Here is a 21090-nt window from a genome sequence, read left to right as displayed (position 1 = left end):
CCAGTAGAAGGAAGGAAATAATAAAGGTTAGAGTAGAAATAAGTGAAATGGAAACTTAAAAACAATAGAACAGATTAATGAAACCAGGAGCTTGTTCTTTGAAAGGATCAAGAAGTCTGATGAGCCTTTAGCCAAACTCAAAAAGAAAGAGCAAGAGTGAGAGTGAAAGAGAACATGACGGTGAGTGCACACAAATAAATACATTCAGAAATGAAGGAGGGGAGATAACAACCAACACCACAAAATTACAAATGATTATAAGAAAATCTCATGAAAAATTATATGTGAACAAATTGGACAACGTAGAAGAAATGGATAAATCCTAGAAATAGAACCTCCCAATACTGAATCAGGAAGACATAAAAAATTTGAACAGGCCAATTAGTAGCATGAAATTGACTAAGTCATTGAAAATACTCCTGATAAAAGTTCAGGACCAGGTGGATTCACAGATGAATTCTATTAAACATTTAAAGAAGAGTTAATAACCTATTCTTCTCAAATTATTCCAAAAATAGAAGAGGAAGAAAAGCTTCCAAATTCCTTCTATGAGGCCACCATTACCCTGATACCAAAACCAGATAGACACTACAAAAAAAAAAAAAAAAAAAAAAAAGAATTACAGGCCAATATCACTGATGAACATAGATCCAAAAATCCTCAATATGCTAACAGACCAAATCCAACAATACATTAAAAAAACTTGCCATCAAAAGCAAGTAGCCTTTGGGGCGCCTGGGTGGCTCAGTGGGTTAAGCCGCTGCCTTCGGCTCAGGTCATGATCCCAGGTCCTGGGTTTGAGCCCCACATTGGGCTTTCTGCTCAGCAGGGAGCCTGCTTCCTCCTCTCTCTCTGCCTGCCTCTCTGCTTACTTGTGATTTCTCTCTGTCAAATAAATAAATAAAATCTTTAAAAAAAAAAAAACAAGTAGGCTTTATTTCAGGGATGCAAGAGTGATTCAATATTTCAAGTCAATCAATGTGATACAACACATCAACCAGAGAAAGGATGAAACATATACGATCATTTCAATCGATGCAGGAAAGACACTCGACAAATACAGCATCCATTCATGATAAAAACTCAACAAAACAGGTTTAGAGGGAATATACCTCCATATAATAAAGGCCATATATGCAAACCCACAACTAACATCATATTCAATGGTGAAAGACTGAGAGAATTTCCCCTGTTAGGAACAAATCAAGGATGTCTATTCTCACCACTTTTATTCACCATAGTGCTGAAAGTCCTAGCCATAGCAATCAGACAAGAAAAAGAAATAAAAACCAACTAAATTGGTAAGGAGAAAGTTAGTCTCTATTTGCAGATAATCCAATACTATATATAGAAAACCCTAAAGACTACACCAAAAATTCCTAGAACTGATAAATGAAGTCAGTAAAGTCCCAGAATACCAAATTAACATATAGAAATCTGTTGCACGTCTATCCACTAATAAAGTAGCAGAAAAGTTAAGAAAACAATTCCATTTACAATTGCACCAAAAGGAGTAAAATACCTAGGAATATGCTTAACCAAGGAGATGGAAAAATATACTCTGAAAACTATAAAACATTGATTAAAGTAGTTGAAGATGACACAAACAAAGGGAAAGATATTCCATGCTTGCGGTTTGGGAAGACAAATATTGTTAAAATAGACATACTACCCAAAGCAATCTACACATTTAATGCAATTCCTATCAAAATATCAAAAGCATTTTTCTTAGAACTAGAACAAGGAATCCTAAACCTTTGTATGGAACCACAAGAGAACTCAAATAGCCTAAGCAATCTTGACAAAGAACAGCAAAATGGAACATATTACAATCCCAGATTTCAAGATATACTACAAAGTTATAGTAATCACAACAGTATAGTACTGGCACAAAAACAGAGATATAGACAAATGGAACATATTAGAGAGCCCAGAAATAAACCCAGGCTTTTGTGGTCAACAAATCTACAGCAAAGGAGACTAGAATATACAATGGGGAAAAAGATTGTCTCTTTAACAAATGGTGTTGGGAAAACTGGACAGCTACATGAAAAGGAGGGAAACTGGGCCACTTTCTCATACCATATGCACAAATAAACTTGCAATAGATTAAAGACATAAATGTGAGACCGCAACCATAAAATTTATAGAAGAGAACATAGGCAGTAATTTCTTTGCCCTCAACCATAGCAACGTTTTCCTAGATATATCTCCTAAGGTAAGGGAAACAAAAGCAAAATTAAGTTATTGGGACTATATCAGAATAAAAAGCTTTTGCAAAATGAAGGGAACAATAAACAAACAAAAAGACAATCCGCTGACTGTGAGAGGTTATTTGCAAATGATGTATCTGTTAAAGGATTATCCAAAATATGTAAAAAACGAATACAACTCAACACTAAAAACCCCAAATAATCCAATTTAAAAATGAGCAGATGAACAGACGTTTCTCCAAAAAAGACATACAGATGGCCAACAGACACATGACAATATCCTCAACATCAGACATTATTAGGGAAATGTAAATCAAAACTACAATGGGATATCTTCTAACATCTGTCAGAATTGCTAAAATCAACAACACAAGAAATGACAGGTGTTAGTGAGGATGGGGAGAAAAAGGAACCCTGAACACTATAGGTGACAGTAACAACTGGTACAGTCGCTGTGGAAAACAGATGGAAGTTCTTTAAAAAATTAAAAATAGAATTGCCATATGAACCAGTAATTTCACAACTGGGTATTGACCCCTAAAATTGAAAAACATGAATTTGAATGATATATGCACTGCTATGTTCATTATAGCATTATTTGCAATAGCCAATTTATGAAAGCAGCCCAAGTGTCCATTGATAAATGGATGGCTAAAGAAGAGGTGGTATATATACATACAATGGAATATTATTCAGACATAAAAAATGAAATTTTGCCATTTGCAACAACATATACGGATCTAGAGAATATAATGTTGAGTAAAATAAGTCAGAGAAAGACAAATACTGTATGAGATCATTCATTCGTGGACTTTAAGAAGCAAAACAAACAGATAAGGAAATAAAAAGACAAAAATCAGACTCTTAAATATAGAGAACTAACTGATGGTTACCATAGGAGAAGTAGGTGGGGATAGGTAAAATAGGCGAAGAGGATTAAAGAGTACATTTAACATAATAAGCACTGAGTAATGTATAAAATTGCTGAATCACTAGATTATATACCTGAAACTATTAAACACTGCATGTTAATCATACTGGAATTTTTTTTAAAGAAGTTGTTCCTGTAGCAGTTATTGATAAGATACAAGGATATTCACATCTCACCACACCATAGCAGCTGCAAACTTTCCTAGGTTTCTTAGGGTCTTGGTATCTATTTATCCTTTGCATGGCTCAAGTGCTTCAGCCCCGTTATAGATTTGTAAGAACAGAAGCCCACTGGGATTGGTCTTCAAAGGAAAGAGAAGCATTTGAACAAGCCAAGGAGGCTGTTACACAGATCCAAGACAGGCATTCATGTATAGGGGCAGCCACTTGACTGGATGGAGCCAGTTACCCAGAAGGGTTTAGATGGAATTTATGGCAATGGCAAGGGCACAAATGCATACTGTAAGGCTTCTGGTCACCGTTATGGAAAGGAACTGAAGCATGATAATGCATTTTAGAACAACTGTGGGCTAATTACCATGCCTTATGGCAAGTAGAAGACATGACTAACAGGATCCCAGTGACCATTTGCACTCAGTATCCTATAGCAGCATGGCTAAAGGATACATTCCAAGAGCCCAAGTCAGATATTGCCCAAATCCAGACGGCAGCTAAATGGCATGCCTACTTGCAACAACACAGTACCTTGACAAATAGCCCTCTTAGTATGGAGCTGCACTCCATTCTTGGCCTGGTGACTCATGTCACCTCTGAAGGAAAGCCATTAACTGAGGTTGCAAAGCTACCACAGTTGCCATTCTTTCCAGTTACCAATCCCTGATCATGCTTGTAGGGTCAGCAAGGTGTCACCTCTGCACCTGGACAGCTACTGCCATCCAACCCTCAACTGAAACTATCTAATGGACTCTGGTGCCAGACATAGTAATCAATGGGCTGAACTGCAAACAACATAGGCACTTCATGAGCCCAGTTCCATTGTTCTATGCACAGAATCTGGGAAATCTATAAGGGACCAACCATATGATTTCTTCAATGGAAGGCACAGGACTAGATGGTGACAGGGCACCCATGCTGGGGAATCAACATGTGGAACTCCAGTGCATACCAGGTATGAGCACTACTGTTTACCATGTAGAGGCACACACTGCACACACCCCATCTGGTAATCAACAGAACGGTGAGTTGGGCCACATCTGCCTCCTAGAAGACTTGCCAAAAGAAGACAATGCCACCTAGCTATACAACATGGGAAATTGAGGACAACAGACCTTGTGGGCAGTTGTTAAGAACTGGGGCTTACCACTGCATTACCAAGACACTGTAACCATCTACCAACAAAGCCCAACCTGTGCCCAGGAATGACCATGACCTTTGTCAAGAGACACAGACAGGTAGTGGGGAAGGGAAGAGGGAACCCCGTTCAGAGATGGCAGATTGATTGGTCCCCTGCCACTCTCTGATGGCTGACATTATGCTTTGACATGCATGACACTTATTCAGGACTCCTACAAGTCAGCCCCACCAAGGATGCCACACAGAAGGCCACCATCTGTGGCCTGGAACAGCTGTGTGCTACATACAGGGTGCCCACTGATACTGACAGCAACCAAGGCTCCCATTTCACAAGACATAAAGTGCAAGTGGGGGCCAAAGCTTAAGATGTCCATTGGCATTTTCATCTACCATGTAATCCCAGTGCAGCTCGGTTGATAGAATATGTGAGTGGACTGTTGAAATAATTGTGGCAAGAAACCCATTTATTGGCCTTTTGGAAACACCACCTGTCAACAGTTATACAGACATTAAATACATATATACATTCCAATAGTGCCGATACTCTATTTGCTCAAGGACCCCTGATGTCACCCTTAGAATACAAGTAGACAGCATGCAGGAAGGATGCTCTTTGCTGCATGTAGGGACACAAGATAACCTTTTACTGCCCTTGCCACAAGATCTATCTATAGCAGAACATGTAACTATGTAGCCCTGGAAATGACAAACAAGCGTACAGTGTTTTGGGTTTTCAGTCCTGTAGGATAGGGATAGAACAGGCCCCAACCATCCCCCCATTTCTTCACCCCACTCCACTGAAAACCATGAAGATACATAACCCTAGGCCTCTCATGAAAAGGGACACTATCATAATTGCCCTACAGAGAATTGTTGTAACCCCACTATCCTTTCCAAGTTTGTCCTGCCATGTAGCAGAAAAGGAGCTAACAATTTGGTACGGTCAGTTTGGAGCTAGACTGAGGCCAGGGGTGGGGTTATCTAAGAACACCCATCCCTCCTGATTCTATTAGTCAATTGTCACTAGGCTTTTCTGGTGTCTACTCAGGATCTTACTTTTTGCCCTTAGATTCTGCATAGGAAACCCATTTACTGAATGGGCTCTGACCACAACTTCTTATAGAAAAGACCAACTATTGGGTGTGTAGTGAACTCCCCCTATCAGCGACCATGGGCCTCCTCTGACAAATCCAAGGTGCCCTCCACAGCACTTGGGAATGCTTTTATACTTGGTATAGCACCTTCATGCCCCTACTTGGACTGACCCATATTCACTAGGTATCCAGGCTCTCTGCCCAGGAAGACACAAAGAGCAAAATTTTCCACTTGATATGGGAACAGTTAAATAAGACTCTACCTATAGAATAGGTATGGGATGGCTTTTGGGATGGCTTGGGGTGATTAAATGCAACATAGGTACAAATCGTGGGAATGGCCCCATTTGCATAGAGAGGCACAACAGGACCACAGATGCTACAGGTCATAATGTAGGATGGATCCCCACACAACAATGCAATTACACTTTACTCATTGCTGGTATCTGACTATGGAAACAAACATCCAAACATTCTTGTGGGTGCCTTCCCCTCTCTGTACGGATGGCTTTGGGCATGTGGTACTCATGGCTGGACCACTTACCCTATAACTAGACTAAATACTGAATCTGGGGTGCCCCACCTGCCAGGCCACATACTCACCCACTTATAGGAGAAGCCTACCAACTGGGAGGTGGTCAGGGCCTGACATAGAACCAACAGAACATCTTGTTGGTTCCAACCCTGTCTATTCTCTCCCCTTCTGTGGCTGACCACTGACATAGAATCGCAGGTATAAGCTTTAGCCAAACACATTACTACCTTTAATTCCACCCATAAGGCAGTCACCCTCCTCACTGGAGAGTTTCCAAATGAGACAAACAGTTCTGCAAAATAGAATCGTTCCTGGCATGTGCTGTCATCAAGACAGATTGCTGCATGTATGTACCAGTCACTTCAGGAAACTTTAATTATGGTTCTCATCTTGGACTTAGTCAAGGGAATGTGGGAAACCTGAGGTTTATTTAGGTACTCACAAGACTTAACTTTAAAGAGGCAGGTTTTAATAGTTTCAGGAGAGGAGGAATGGGATAGATTAGGAGGAAAATGCAAGTTCTATAGATAGAATAAAGTGACACCAGAATTGGGGCCTGAGCACAAGGTGGCTTCTCTTGTCTGCAGCCAGAGGGTGGGTGGCCCAGGGAATGGGGTGAGGCCTCAGAAGCCATTTTGACCCCTTTCAATTGTTTGTTTGCCTCAATTAATTTAGAAATAAGATTATACACAAGTAATGAATCATTGAACACTACAACAAAAACTTATGATGTACTATATCTTGGCTAACTGAATATAATGAAATTTTTTAAAAAGTAAAGAAATAGTATTTCACAAAGAGGCAAACAATCCTGAAAACATCTGGAAGCCTCAAGGTACCATTTAAAAGAGGTATCTCATTCAGTTTTTTTTGTTGTTGTTTGTTTATTTGTTTGTTTGTTTTGGAGCCATGACTTTCTAACTTAATTTTGAGTAAAACGAGTTTGGGGATATTAAAATTTCTTATAAGGCCACTGAAGTTATAAATTATTTTTGGTCAAGTCAGTATACTTAGTTATAAACGTACATGTGAAGGGACCATATTTTAAAAATATAAAACCAACAGAATGCCCATAGTGGTGGAGGAGGAAAAGAGGAGGCAGCCCTCAGAGCATTTTGATGACCAGGATCCCATTTCGTAGAGGTTTTTCTTTAGAGCAAAGAGATAAACTCCTAAACAGCAGTTTCAGTAGGAGCAGCGTGGTTCTAGAAGGAATCGGGCCAAAAGCCAGCAAAGTTCCAGTAATAAAATGTGGTTCCAAAAAGGAGTCAGACCAAAGGCTAGCACAATTTAGTAGGAAAAATCTGATCCCAAACAGGATTCAGACTAAAGGCTTGTGTATTTCCAACAGGCACAGTTCCTGATGGAATGGTCCAGTCCCCAAAGGGGGGTCAAACCAAAGGCCAACACAGTTCAAACTGGCACAGTTCCAACAGGGAGAGTCTGGTTCTGAAAAAGAGTTGGACCAAAGGCCAAATGAGTACTCTCAAATTAAAAAAAAAAAACACAAAACACAAAACACAAGACCTTGAAACAGATCCTGAATAAAGTCTGAAGAGCTTGAACACAAAGTGTAAAGCTCAAAATCCAGGAGAAAACTTACCCTCAAACCCCAGGGTGGGCGAGAAAGCAGTGAGCACAATTGGCTCTGTGGATACCGGCACCTGTTTGCTCACCAGCCTCAGAGCTGTTGGGGGTCTTCTCTGGATCCCACTTCTGATCACCAAGAAATGTTAACCTTAAAAATAGAACTGCCATCAGGGAAATACAAATCAAAACCATAATGAGATACCACCTCACACCAGTCACAATGGCTAAAATTAACAACTCAGGAAACAACAGATGTTAGCAAAGATGTGGAGAAAGGGAAACCCTCTTACACTGGTGGTGGGAATGGAAACTGGTTACGCCACTCTGGAAAAGAGTATGGATGTTCCCCAAAAAGTTAAAAATAGAGCTACCCACGACCCAATAATGCACTATTAGGTATCTATCCTAAAGATGCAAATACAGTGATTCAAAGAAGCACATGCACCCCAATGATTATAGCAGCAATGTCCACAATAGCTAAACTATGGAAAGAGTCCACATATCCATCAACAGATGAATGGACAAAGAAGATGTGGTGTATATATGAAATGGAATAATATTCAGCCATCAAAAAGAATGAAATATTGCTATTGCAATGATGTAGATGGAACTAGAGGGTGTTATGCTAGGCAAAATAAGTCAGAGAAAGGCAAATATATGAGTTCACTCATATGTGGAATTGAAGAAACAAAACAGATGAACATAGGGGGAGGGAAGGAAAAATCAGATGAAAGCAGAGGGGGTGACAAACCATAAGAAACTTGTAACTCTAGGAAACAAACTCAGGGTTACTGGAGGGGAGGTGGGGGGGGATGGGGTAAGTGGGTGATGGGCATGAAGGAGGGCCCTTGATGGAATGAGCACTTGATGTTATACGCAACTGATGAATCACTGAACTCTACCTCTGAAACTAATAATACAGTATATGTTAATTAAATTGAATTTAAATGTAAAAATATTTTAAAAAAGAAAAATAATAAAACTGCCAATTATTTTACCAGCAAAAATGAGTTTATTCAGGAATTGGCTCTGCGGGTAGTGGCACCTGTTTGTTTGCTCACCAGCCTCAGAGCTGTTGGGGGTCTTCTCTGGATCCCATTTTGATCACTAAGTAAAAATAAACTTAAATTTAAAAATATTTTAAAAAGAAAAAAAATAAAATTACCAGTTATTTTACCAGCAAAAATGGATGCATTTGGGAAGAGCAGAGAATTGCAATCCAGGACAAGCAAACTATGGCAAAACCACAAAGGAGAGAAACACTCTTTTATAGAGGAAAGGGGGAAGTTGGAAGGGGCTGTTATAAACTAAAAGTAAACCGTAAACTGGTTGGTTGTAAACAGTAAAAGTAAAAGAGTAAATTGGGAGGTTGAAGAATAGTGGTTCTTCATTGGTTGAGTTGTGACAATTTCTCTTGGCTGGGCTGTGTTAGTATTGATTTGCAGTCTCTTTCTGTTGGATTTGCAACTGACAGCAAGTGTTAGGGTATGGGAGCTCCCCTTGCCAAACTTCCCAAGTCTGTTTTAGTGAGATTTCCTTTATTAATTATCACAATGTAAAAAATGTTATTTTTTAAACAAAATTTAACACCCATTCATAATAAAAACTTTCAGTGAATTGCAAATAGGAGAAACTTCCTTAACCTGACAAGCACCATTTACAAAAAGTCATAGCCATTGCTACAGTTAATGGCAATCTTGATGATGAAAGACTGAATTTTTTCCCCAGTGATTAGGAATTTAGGATGTCAGTTCACACTTTCTTCTATTCAAAGTTGTATTGGAGGCCCTAGATAGTGCAATAAGGCAAGGAAAGGAAGCAACAGAAATAAAGATTAGAAAGAAAGAACACTCCCCCTATTTGCCGATAATATGCTTGTTCTACCAAGAAAATCCCAAGGAATCTGCATAAAGCTAATGGAACTAATATGTGAATTTTAAAAAGTTACCAAGTAAAGGTCAATATACAAAATTCAATTATATTCTATAGATGAGCAATAAACATTGAAAAATAGAAATGCAAGCAACTGTACCATTTATAATAGCACCAAAGCCCATGAAATACCTTGGTATAAATTAACAAAATATATGTAAGATTTGCATGCTGAAAATTATAAAACATGATGAAAGAAAACATGGTCCACATAAGAAATGTATCATGTTCATAGCTTAGAAGTTTCAATATCGATGTTAATTTTCCACATACCAATTTATAGATTCAACAAAATCTTTAAAAAATCACAGCATTATTTTTTATATTGACAACCTGATTCTAAAATTTACATGGAAAGGCAGAGTAATGCCACTATGTGATTTGAACATTTACTCTAAAGTTAAATAGGACAATGTGGTATTAAGGAAAGAATAGACACACAGAAGAGTAGAACAAAAGAGAGATCAGAAATAGACCCTTGTATATGGGCAACTGATTTCAACAAAGATGCAAAGGCAATTCTATGGACAAAAGAAACCATAGTGGAGTTACTGGACATACATTTTCACAAAGAATGCTCTTCAACTTGTATCACACAACATATACAAAAATTAACTCAAAATGGATCCATATAGCTAAATGTAAAACCTGAAACTGTGAAACTTCTAGAAGAAAGCAGAAAATATTTGTCACCTTGGATTATGAAAAGATTTCTTAGATAGAACACCAAAGCCCTATCATGAGAAAAAATTAGATTTCCTCAAAATTTAAAATTTCTACTGTGCAAAAGTCACTGTTAAAAAAAATGAAAAGACAAGCTACAGATTGGGAGAAAATACTTGTAAAACATTCATCTGATAAAAAAAAAAACTTCTATCCAGCATATATCAAGATCTCTCAAAACTCAACAAGAAGGGAAAAAATTTAAAAACAGGCAAGATGAGACTGACTGGGCACAATCAGGGTGGTATTACTTAAAAATAAAATCTAAAAAAGAAAAAGCATTTAAAAAATTTAAAAATTTACTCCAAATGCTGGAAAATATTAGCAATATAACAACTTACAGAAAAATAGATATAGGAGACCAGAGGGAAAATTGATTAAAACTATTTAATAAACTAATTTTTGACTTAATAATGATGCTGCCATATAGTTACATGAATTTGTTCCATTAATACATCACATTAATGAAGTTTAACTTATCCTTTCTTTAAAAAAATAAAAAATAAAAATAAGATAAAAACAGGCAAGAGATTTGGACAGACATTTCATTAAAATAATCTATAGATAGTAAATAAGCATAAGAAAAGATGTTCAACATGATTGGTCATATGAAATTGCAATTTCAAATCTCAATGAGATATTTCTACTCATCTATTAATTGTCTTAAAAAAAAACAAAACAAAACAGATGGACAAACCAAGTACTAGTGAGGATACTGAGCAACCAGAACCCTAATGCATGTAAAATGGTAGCCTTTTTGGAAACTATTTCTATTATAATTAAACATACTCTTTACCATAAGATTCAGCAATTGTATTGCTCAGCATTAACCAATTATATCCACACAAAGACTTGCTTGCAAATGTTCACAGCCACATTTGTCATAATAGGCCAAAAGTAGAAATAATCCAAATGTCCATCAATCAATGAATGGATAAGAAAATATGGTATATTCAAATAATGGAATACAAGTCTGGAATAAAAAGAAATGCAATACTGATACACGTATTAATGTGGATAAATCTCCAATGCATTACACTACATGTAAGAAGCCAATTTCGATTGTCTATAATTCCACTCAAATCTATTAAATGACATTCTGAAAAAGGTAAAACTGTAAAGAGAAAACAGATGAGTGATTGCCACAGGCTGAGGTTGTGGGAGGGGCTGAACACAAAGGGATTTGAGAAATTTTAAGGGGATGATAAAGTTGTTCTTGCCCTGATTATGGTTACATGGATATATTAGTCAAAACTCACAGAACTACCACACAATGCATAAAATTCATTATATATAAATTGTACCTTAAGTTGAAAACATGTTTTAGTGTGTTGTAAATTATACCTTAATGTGTGAAAAGTGTGCTATAATTAAAAGGCTAATAAAATGATGGAATAAAATAGATTCTGGAAGCAGTCAGTATCTAAAGATTCATAATATAATAGAGAGGGATCTAAAAATCATTGTAAAATTTTTTTCAATGAGTTAATTAATTCAACCAAGCTCACTGAATGCCTACTATGGGGCAAGAAAGTGCTTTAGGCACTGGAGAGAGAGCAGTTAAAATAGAAAAAAGAAATTATTCTCTTATGGTACTTGTATTCTTATTTGTAAAGATAACCATAATATAATAAATAAGTAAATAGCATAGTAAGTTATAAGGTGGTTAGTGCAATAAAGATCATTAAAGTTGGCAAAGACAATGGAAGGTGATACAATTTTGATATTGAAAAACTAGTAGTTACTCAGGAGAAAAAGAGATTCCTATACTTCATACCTTCAAACAGAGTAACTTCTGGGAAGATGTACTTTTTAAGTGTGGAAAATAAATTCAAAACATAGAAGAAATGTTGCTCTATATATTAAAATCTTGGATAGAGGCTTTCTAAACTCTAAGGCATAAATCATAAAGATGAGTACAGATATATTTTATTGCATAAAGATTAGAGAGTTCTGTATAGTGAAAAGCTTGACGAATGGAAAAATTACTTGCCTTATTTAGGATACAAAAAAAATGATATATGTAAGCTTTTAATCGAACAATAGAGATAAAACCCATGATTTTAAATGGGCAAAGGTATTTTGCAAACAAAGAAGTATAAGTTCTATAAAAAAATGTCAAAAGAGATGTACATTAGAATAAACATATTACTAAGATTGATAATATCAATGATGGCTAGTGTGGGTAGGAAGTACACATATCTTCATCTTGATGTGGGAGGGCTTATCAGTATCTATAGCCTTGGGGTACATGGGTTCCTTAGTTGGTTAGGCAACTACCTTTGGCCTAGGTCATGATCTCAGAGTCCTGGGATCGATCCCCATGTCTGGCTCCTTTATCAGCTCAGCAGGAAGCCTGCTTCTCCCTGACTGCCACTCCCCATGCAATGTGCTCTCTCTCTCTCTGACAAATAAAATCTTGAAAAAAATGTATATGTATAATTAAAATATAATTTTAGTGGTGTACAAAATTTTAATTTTAATGGTGTATAAAAATATCAGTAGCCTCAAACATTTCTGTGACACAGATTTCTATTTCTGAGAATTTATCATAAGGAAATAATATATACAGAGATTTGGTCTTAAAAATATTTTTTTGCAACAATGAAAAGTTGTAAACAATATCCAGCAATATCTGACTATTTAAATAAGTTATACCAATAAAACTGAAAGGCAGCCTATGGAATGGGAGAAGATATTTGGAAATGATGTATCTGATAAAGGGTTAGTATCCAAAATCTAATAAAGTACTTATCAAGCGCACACCCAAAAAACAAATAATCCAATTAAGAAATGGACAGAAGACATGAATAGACACTTTCCCAAAGAAGACATCCACATGGCTAAAAGACACATGAAAAGATGCTCAATATCACTCATCATCAGGGAAATACAAATCAAAACCACAATGAGATACCACCTCACACCAGTCACAATGGTTAAAATTAACAACTCAGAAAATAACAGATGTTGGCAAGGATATGGAGAAAAGGGAACCCTCTTGCATGGTTGGTAGGAATGTAAACTGGTACAGTCACTCTGGAAAACAGTATGGAGGTTCCTCAAAAAGTTAAAAATAGAACTACCTTAAGATCCAGCAATTATACTACTAGGTATTTACCAAAGGATAAAAAAATACAGATTATAAGGGGGTACCTGCACACCCATGTTTATAGCAGCATTATCAACAATAGCCAAAATATGGAGAGCCCAAATGTTCATCAACTGATGAATGGATAAACATAAAGGGGTATATATATACAGTGGACTATTACTCAGCCATCAAAAAATGAAATCTTGCCATTTGCAACATGTGGATGGAACTATGAATTTATTTTAAAAAGAATGTAAGAATGGCAAAAATAAACTATTAGAACTACATCAAAATAAAAAGCTTCTGCACAGCAAAGGAAACAATCAATAAAACCAAAAGGCAACCTATGGAATGGGAGAAGCTATTTATAATTGACATATCTGACAAAGGGTTAGTATCCAAAACACGTAAAGAATTTATAACTGAACAACATAAAACCAAATAATCCAATTTAAAATGGGCAGGAGATATGAGCAGACATTCTCCAAAAAAGACATACAGATGGCCAACAAACACATGAAAAGATGCTCAATATCACTAACCATCAGGGAAATGCAAATCAAAACTACAGTGAGATATCACCTCACAGCAGTCAGAATGGCTAAAATCAACAATGCAAGAAACAATGCTGGTGAGGATGTGGAGGAAAAGAAACTCTTGTGCTCCATTGGTGGGAATGCAACTGGTGTAGCCACTGTGAAAAACAGTATGGAGGTTTCTCAAAAAATTAAAAAAGGAACTACCCTATGATCTAGTGATCATACTATTTGGTATCTACCCAAAGAGTAAGGAACACTAATTTGAAAGGATGTATGCACCCCTATGTTTGTTACAGCATTAATTATAATAGCCAAGATATGGAAGCAGCCCAAGTGTCCACTGAAAATGTGTGTGTGTGTGCACATGCACACACGCGCGTGCGCGCACACACACACACACACACACACTCACACAGGAATATTATTCAGCCATAAAAAATGAAATTGCTTCATTTGCAACAATGTGGATGGATGTAGAGAGTATAATGCTAAATGAAATAAATTAGAAAAAGACAAATACCATATGATTTCACTCATATGTGGAATTTTTTTTAAAAGATTTTATTTATCTATTTGACAGACAGAGATTACAAGTAGGCAGAGAGGCAGGCAGAGAGAGAGGAGGAAGCAGGCTCCCCATGGAGCAGAGAGCCCGATGCAGGGCTTGATCCCAGGACCCTGGGATCATGACCTGAGCCGAAGGCAGAGGCTTTAAACCACTGAGCCACCCAGGTGCCCCTCATATGTGGAATTTAAGAAACAAACAAAGGGGAAAAAAGAGACAAACCAAAAAAACAGATTCTTAACTGTAGAGAACAGATGGAGTGTTATCAGCAGAGAGGTCAGCGGGAAAATGAATGACATAGGTGAACAGGAGTAAGAATATACTTATCATGATGAGCACTGAATAATGTATAGATAGAATTGTTGAATCACTATATTGTACACGTGAAACTAATATAACACTGTATGTTAACGATACTAGAATTAAAAAACAAAAAAACCCCCCAAAACCCCAAAACAAAACAAATTTTGCTCCAGTCCTCGGCAGCTTCACTGCAGAAAACATATAGTTTATATGCAGACCTATAACTTAATTAATAGCAGAATGAACTTTTCACTGATGGCCCATGATGAAAAGTCATAGAATATGGAAATTAATTCATCATAATCTGGGGAACTATTTGGATTCATTAGTCTCCTCTTTATTTTCCATATAATCTTTTTCTAGACAGCAAAAAAATTCCAAGAGTGACCAGTTAATTTCCTATTCAGCACTACTCACTCTCCAACATTGGCACAAGCTGTTGAATGGTTAAATAAGTGGCAAAGAGAAAAGCAGAAGAAAAATCTCATAAATACCTCACACCAGTCAGAATGGTGAATATTTCTGCAACTCAGACACATGTGATTTTAAGAATGTATTGTTTCCTTGCCACGAATACATAGTAAAAATGCCTTCAGGTCACTGCAATAGGAAGTACTCTCAGGGAGATTACTCACACACAAGTCAAAATTAATAAAATCCCAATGAGCATGAAGAGACCCTTAATCAGAAAAATGTTTTCACTTTTGTTCTCAGTCCCACTTGCTCATAGACAAAATCCGCAAAATATATTCTGGGTACCAAAATATATCCAGAAGAAAAATGAGGAAGGAACACAACTAAGGAATAAGGAGCATTCTGCAACCCTCTGTTAAGAAAACTTTACTCTAAAATTATTATCTATTAAAAATATTTTCACATTTTAAACTAGAAGAACATTTATTTGTGAAACTTTGGAAATATTTTTTCCAAGCATGGTACTCATCTGCAAATTCAATTTGAGTCATTATTGTATACTCTCCCTCTCAAACATTTTGACACCTTTTCAGTTTTTCTCTTTGCCTCTGTACAAGATCTACCTTTACAAAAATAAGAGATCCACTGATGGCTCCCTTCCTCCAAACTTCAAACTGACTTACTCATATGAATTGAGAAAGACACTGTCTTCAGTATCTTTATCATGGAACCTGGAGAGTCGTTCCATTATACTTTAACCGCCAACAAATGCAAAAACATGTCGTTAGAGATTTGCTACATGTAACAGCAATGTGATAATTTATTTAAACAAAAAAATTCTTTGAATCTAAAGGATATGGTAAACATGACTTAGCTCACTGGATGACCTAAATATTTAGAAAAAAGTTTAGACCTGTTGTCCAGAAAACTCTGTATTCTCATGGGTACTTCCAAGATCAAATTTTGTGAATCTCTCTAGCTTTCTCTCCCCCACCTCCCTCCTTCTATTCTCCCTCTTCCCACCCTTCTCCCTTCTTTTTTCTCCTTCCCCCACCCCACACCCTCAGTCTATCTCCTGTCTCTGTCTTCTGCCTGTCTTCTTCTGTGTCCCTCTTTCTTCAGCTCTCTCTATATGTAGGGAGATCAATGTATATATAGCACTGACCCAAGTAAATGACATCAGTAGTCTTTAATGCACCATCATTGAAAGTTGAAATATATTAAAGTATAGTCAAATACTTCTGATGTAACTTTATTCAGGTCAGTATGAAGGATTAAAAATGTACATGGAACCAAGTGACTTAAGAGACTTACTTTTTTTAGGTTGAAATTAGATACATTTGCTCTACAATATATAAACTGATTGAACTCTTAAAAATATGTCAATTAGTTATTTAGAACCTCAGTCCCTCTACCACCTTCTACTCTTCAAATATCATGGATATCTTTTCCCTGGATAGGATTTAAATAACTTTTGGAGACAAGGACTTCGTAACTAATTAGATCTCAAAAACTTTAGTAAACCCCTTCCTCTCCCTTTACATATTTATATCTCACATTTCATTGGTGGCTGTAACAGAGGTTACTTTTTTCAACACATTTAAATCAGAGCTATGGGATTAAAAATGCACATAGTAAGACTCCATGTCTTTCTACAGTGATTTTTAAATGCAAATTAGTTACAATTACTCTACAATTTATAATGTAGTTGACCCAAAAAAATTACATCTTAATCAGCTCACTGAAGCCTAGTATTATATCATTTTTCCCTGGAAATGAACTTTGTTTGTAATGAAAACCTTAGTCCTGTGGAAAAAAATAATAAATCAGGTTTATGTACACTTCTTTTAATTACCAAGTGTAATACCATTTTGTGGTTAAATTTGCTTCAAATTCAACTGAGTTTGTAGATACTCACCTTGCTTGCCCTTGTAATTTTCTGCCTTCTCAAGTCCCTAAACCACCTATTAACCCATCATAGAAGCCTTTCCTGCACCTCAGAAAGGGTCAGGTAACTGCCAACCTGCCTTCAGCGTGATGGTAAGTTTGGGGCACCAGACTCACATGTTGACAGCACTCTGGGAGGTCAGAGATACATCCAGGGTCTGCGAGCTCCATTTTTTTTTCTGCTGAGGGGTCCTATGCTCCCTATCCACCACTGAATCCTCCTTGCTCCAAATTCAATTCTGTCTTCTCTTGGCCCACATACTTAGGGAGTACATCAAATCTCATACTTGGGCAATCTGGTAGTTTCCTAAGTGTTTTGGATGCTACTAATGGTAACAGACTATTTCCTTTTATGATCTGTTCTTTTTCCCCCCAAAAAAAGATGCAAAAGAGAAAGAAAGTTACATACTGAAGCTTGCAAAGACTTTAGATAAAGTACCAAAGAAACTCTATTACCATGAATACTTTCCTTAATTCCACAAATCTCAATATCTCCCTTCCTCTATCTCCATATGTTTATATCTCACCTTTCATCAAAGGGTCAACACAAATTAGCTTTTTCACCTGACTTTGGTCATTGCTAAAGGATTAAAAATGCATATTTTAAGACTTTTCATGTCTCTCTAGACTTGTTTATAGACAAAAATTATCTATACTATGCTACAATTTGCAGTCTAGTTGACCTAAAAGTTAATCTAACCAGTCATTTGAAACTTGGCATTTAATGTCTCCCTACAAATGAGGCTTTCTATGCTTATAATGAGAATCCTAGTCTGGTGGGAAAAACCTTAATGAATCAAATTTGTGTACATTTCTTCACAACTGAACCTTCTCCCTGCTCCAAAATAGGTTTTTCTGCTCTCTTGTTCCAGTTTAGTAGAGTCTTACACATGGAGCATTAGGATAGTTTCCTAGGAGTTTTGGTGGCCACTAACTGATGGGGACAAAAAGACAAGGAATAAGATGCATCTCTCTTATGACCTGCTCCTCTTTTATTAAACTCCACTCAAACTGGACAGAAAGTTACAAATGGTGTCCAAGACACTAAAGTTCATGGCTCCTCCTGCAAATGAATCTTCCAAATCTCAATCTCTCTTTCTCCCCGGCCCCATACTTAGATTTACATGTGGATAGTTTTGTTCATATCTCACATTTCCTCGGTGATTCCATCAGAAGTTCCCGTTGTAAATTCACTCATTGTAGTACTAAGGGATTAAAAAGGGACACAGTCAGACTACAGGATTTTCTAAACTAAATATTTTGGTTCAAATTTTAACATTACTCTCTAACTTGCAAAACAGTTGACGCTTTACAAATTTACACATCAGTCAGTTATATGAAACCTGGTATGTCATTTCCCCCAGAACTGAGACTTCATATGTTCATAATAAATACCTCATACTTATAAAAAAAAAAAAACAACTAATGACTCAAAGTTTAAATATAGTACTTTACTACTGAATCTGAGCCAGTGTGCAACATTCTCTCATGATGGGACTTAATTCATTTACCTCAGTGTAGATATACATTTCTATTACTAACCTAAATTCCTAAAGGCCCTCTAGTCCATCTGTGGTCTTTAGGAACTATAGATGTCTTTCTTAACCTTCAGATGGTATCTTAGATACCACAGGTCTAAGTCAATGACTGGATCCAATGTGATGATAGGTCCAGCCTTGGAGGACCAGTCACACATGCTGGCAAACACAGACAAATCAGTTCTATTAGCTCAACTCTTTTCTGCTAAGGAATTCTCTGCATCCTGTAAACTGATACCATTTACTGTTCAAAATTTAATATTACTCTCATACTCCAAAAAGGTATTTCTCTTCCCTTAACCCATTCCAGGGCAGCAAAGAAACAGTCAATTGGAGTTTCCTATCAGTTTTGTTGTTAGGATTAAGAGTGAAGCCTACAGAAAGAGAATGCCTTCTATGACCTGTTCATCCTTTTTACACTTCCTTTCAAAAGACCAAGAAAATTACATATAGTGGCTTACCATGAGAAGATGTTACAAACAGTATCGCGGGAAGTCTGTATTCCCATGTGTGATCCTGAGAGCAAACATCCCAAATCTCAGTGCGTATGTCTGTGTGTGTGTGTGTGTGTGTATTTGTGTGTGTACAGATACATATTTATGTAGGTATTCATCATAGCTCACACGACTTCGGAGAGTCCTTCAGTGGATGGGGCTGTCCATTCACTCTGGCCAGGGCTAAAGGATTAAAAACAGACACGGTAAGACATCACATGACTTCCAGACTTACTTTCTTCGTTGAACTTATAAACTCACTGACACTTAGAAAGTTCACATGCAAACCAATTATTTGAAACCTAATATCTCGTTTGCCCTAGAAACGAAGACTTAAACATGTTTGTAATAAGTATTATGGACTAGCAAAAACACAGATGACTCAAGGATCAAGTACAGATCCTAACTACTGAGCCTGGCCAGTGTGGAACGGCCTATTATGGTGGAACTGATCTCAAATTCACCCTCAATTTGCAGGTATACCTCCTTCTTTCCCATCTAATTTCCTGCTTCTCCCGTCCCTCCTTCACCGCTTCTCACCTCCCAAGCTTGCCTTCCCTGCCCTCAGATGGTGTCAAGTAGCTGGCAGGTCTGAAACAGGGGCTCCCTCCACGTGACTGTGGCTTTGGGACAGTGGCTTCACATGGGGGCAAAGCTCGGGAGGGTGAAGGATCCAGGTTTGATGAGCTCCTTTCTTTCTGCTGAGGGCTCCTCTGCCCCCTGCCTACTGCTACCTCCTCCTGCCTTCAATAGCATTCTGCCCCTTCTTCACCCAATCAAGCCAGTCTCGTACACAGGCATTCTGGAAATCTCCGAAAGGGTCTTGGTTGGTAGTCACTAGGAGGAAGAAGGAACCTCCTAGGACCTGTTCTTCTTTAACCCAACTGGAGCCAAAAAGGATAAACCGTTGCCTATAGGTGCTACATTGAAAAGATTCAGAGAGAGTCAAAGACACTGCATTGTTGCAGATGTTCTTAGGAATAACCACGAGAGACTGCGGACTCTGAGAAACAAACTGAGGGTTTTGGAGGGGAGAGGGGTGGGGGTTAGGTGAGCCTGGTGGTGGGTATTAGGGGGGCACGTAAGGCAAGGAACACTGGGTGTGGTGCATAAACAATGATTCTTGGAACACTGAAAAGAAGTCAGATGAAATGGGGGAAAAAAGAATATATTTGGAAACTTCATCTATTTCTTTAATTTTTTATTTACATTCAGTTTAATTAACATATACTGTATTTTTAGTTTCAGAGGAAGAATTCAGTGATTCATCAGGTGCACACAACACCCAGTCCTCATTACTTCAAGTGCCTTTCTTAATGCCCATCACCCAGTTACCCCATCCCCCTCCCACCTCCCCTTCAGCAACCCAGTTTGTTCCCTACAGTTAAGAGTCTCATATGGTTTGTCTCACTGTTTTCCTCTTTTCCTTCCCTTCCCCCATGCTCATCCGTTTTGTTTCTTTAATTCCACATGAGTGAAACCGGATGGTATTTGTCTTTCTCTGACTGACTTATTTCACTGGGTAAAATATCCGTTAAGTTCCATCCACGTCATTTGCAAATGGCAGGATTTCATTCTTTTTGATGGTTGAGTACATATACACCACATCTTCTTTACCCACTCATCTGTTGATAGACATCTCGGGTCTTTCCATAGTTTGGCTACTGTGGACACATTGCTGCTGTGAACATTAGGGTGCATGTATCCCTTCAAATCACTATGCTTGTATTCTTTGAATGAATATCTACTAGTGCAATTGCTGGGTTACAGGGTAGCTCTATGCTTTTTAACTTTCTGAGGAACCTCCATACTCTTTTCCAGAGTGGCGGACCGGTTTGCATTATTCCCAGCAACAGTGTACGAGG

General features: G+C 37.4%; 2 protein-coding genes across 2 annotated transcripts in view; one reads left to right on the top strand and one right to left on the bottom strand.

Moving 5' to 3' along the window:
* Positions 1-21090, top strand: part of LOC125096359 (28S ribosomal protein S31, mitochondrial-like) — a 764428-nt gene that overhangs the window by 153091 nt on the left and 590247 nt on the right. The window lies entirely within an intron of this gene.
* LOC125096357 (phosphatidylinositol 3,4,5-trisphosphate 3-phosphatase TPTE2-like) overlaps positions 1-21090 on the bottom strand; it is an 83540-nt gene that overhangs the window by 60812 nt on the left and 1638 nt on the right. The window contains exons 3-5 of the mRNA XM_047723260.1: positions 19357-19408; positions 18345-18398; positions 15930-15998 (exon numbers count right to left, since the gene is read on the bottom strand). Coding sequence (XP_047579216.1) covers positions 15930-15998; positions 18345-18398; positions 19357-19408 — 175 coding nt within the window. The remainder of the gene's footprint in view (positions 1-15929; positions 15999-18344; positions 18399-19356; positions 19409-21090) is intronic.

This window comes from Lutra lutra, chromosome 3 (assembly GCF_902655055.1).
Source record: "Lutra lutra chromosome 3, mLutLut1.2, whole genome shotgun sequence".
Lineage (NCBI taxonomy): Eukaryota > Metazoa > Chordata > Mammalia > Carnivora > Mustelidae > Lutra > Lutra lutra.
Note: the sequence above shows the minus strand (reverse complement) of the source record. Positions and strands in the feature narration are given on the sequence as shown.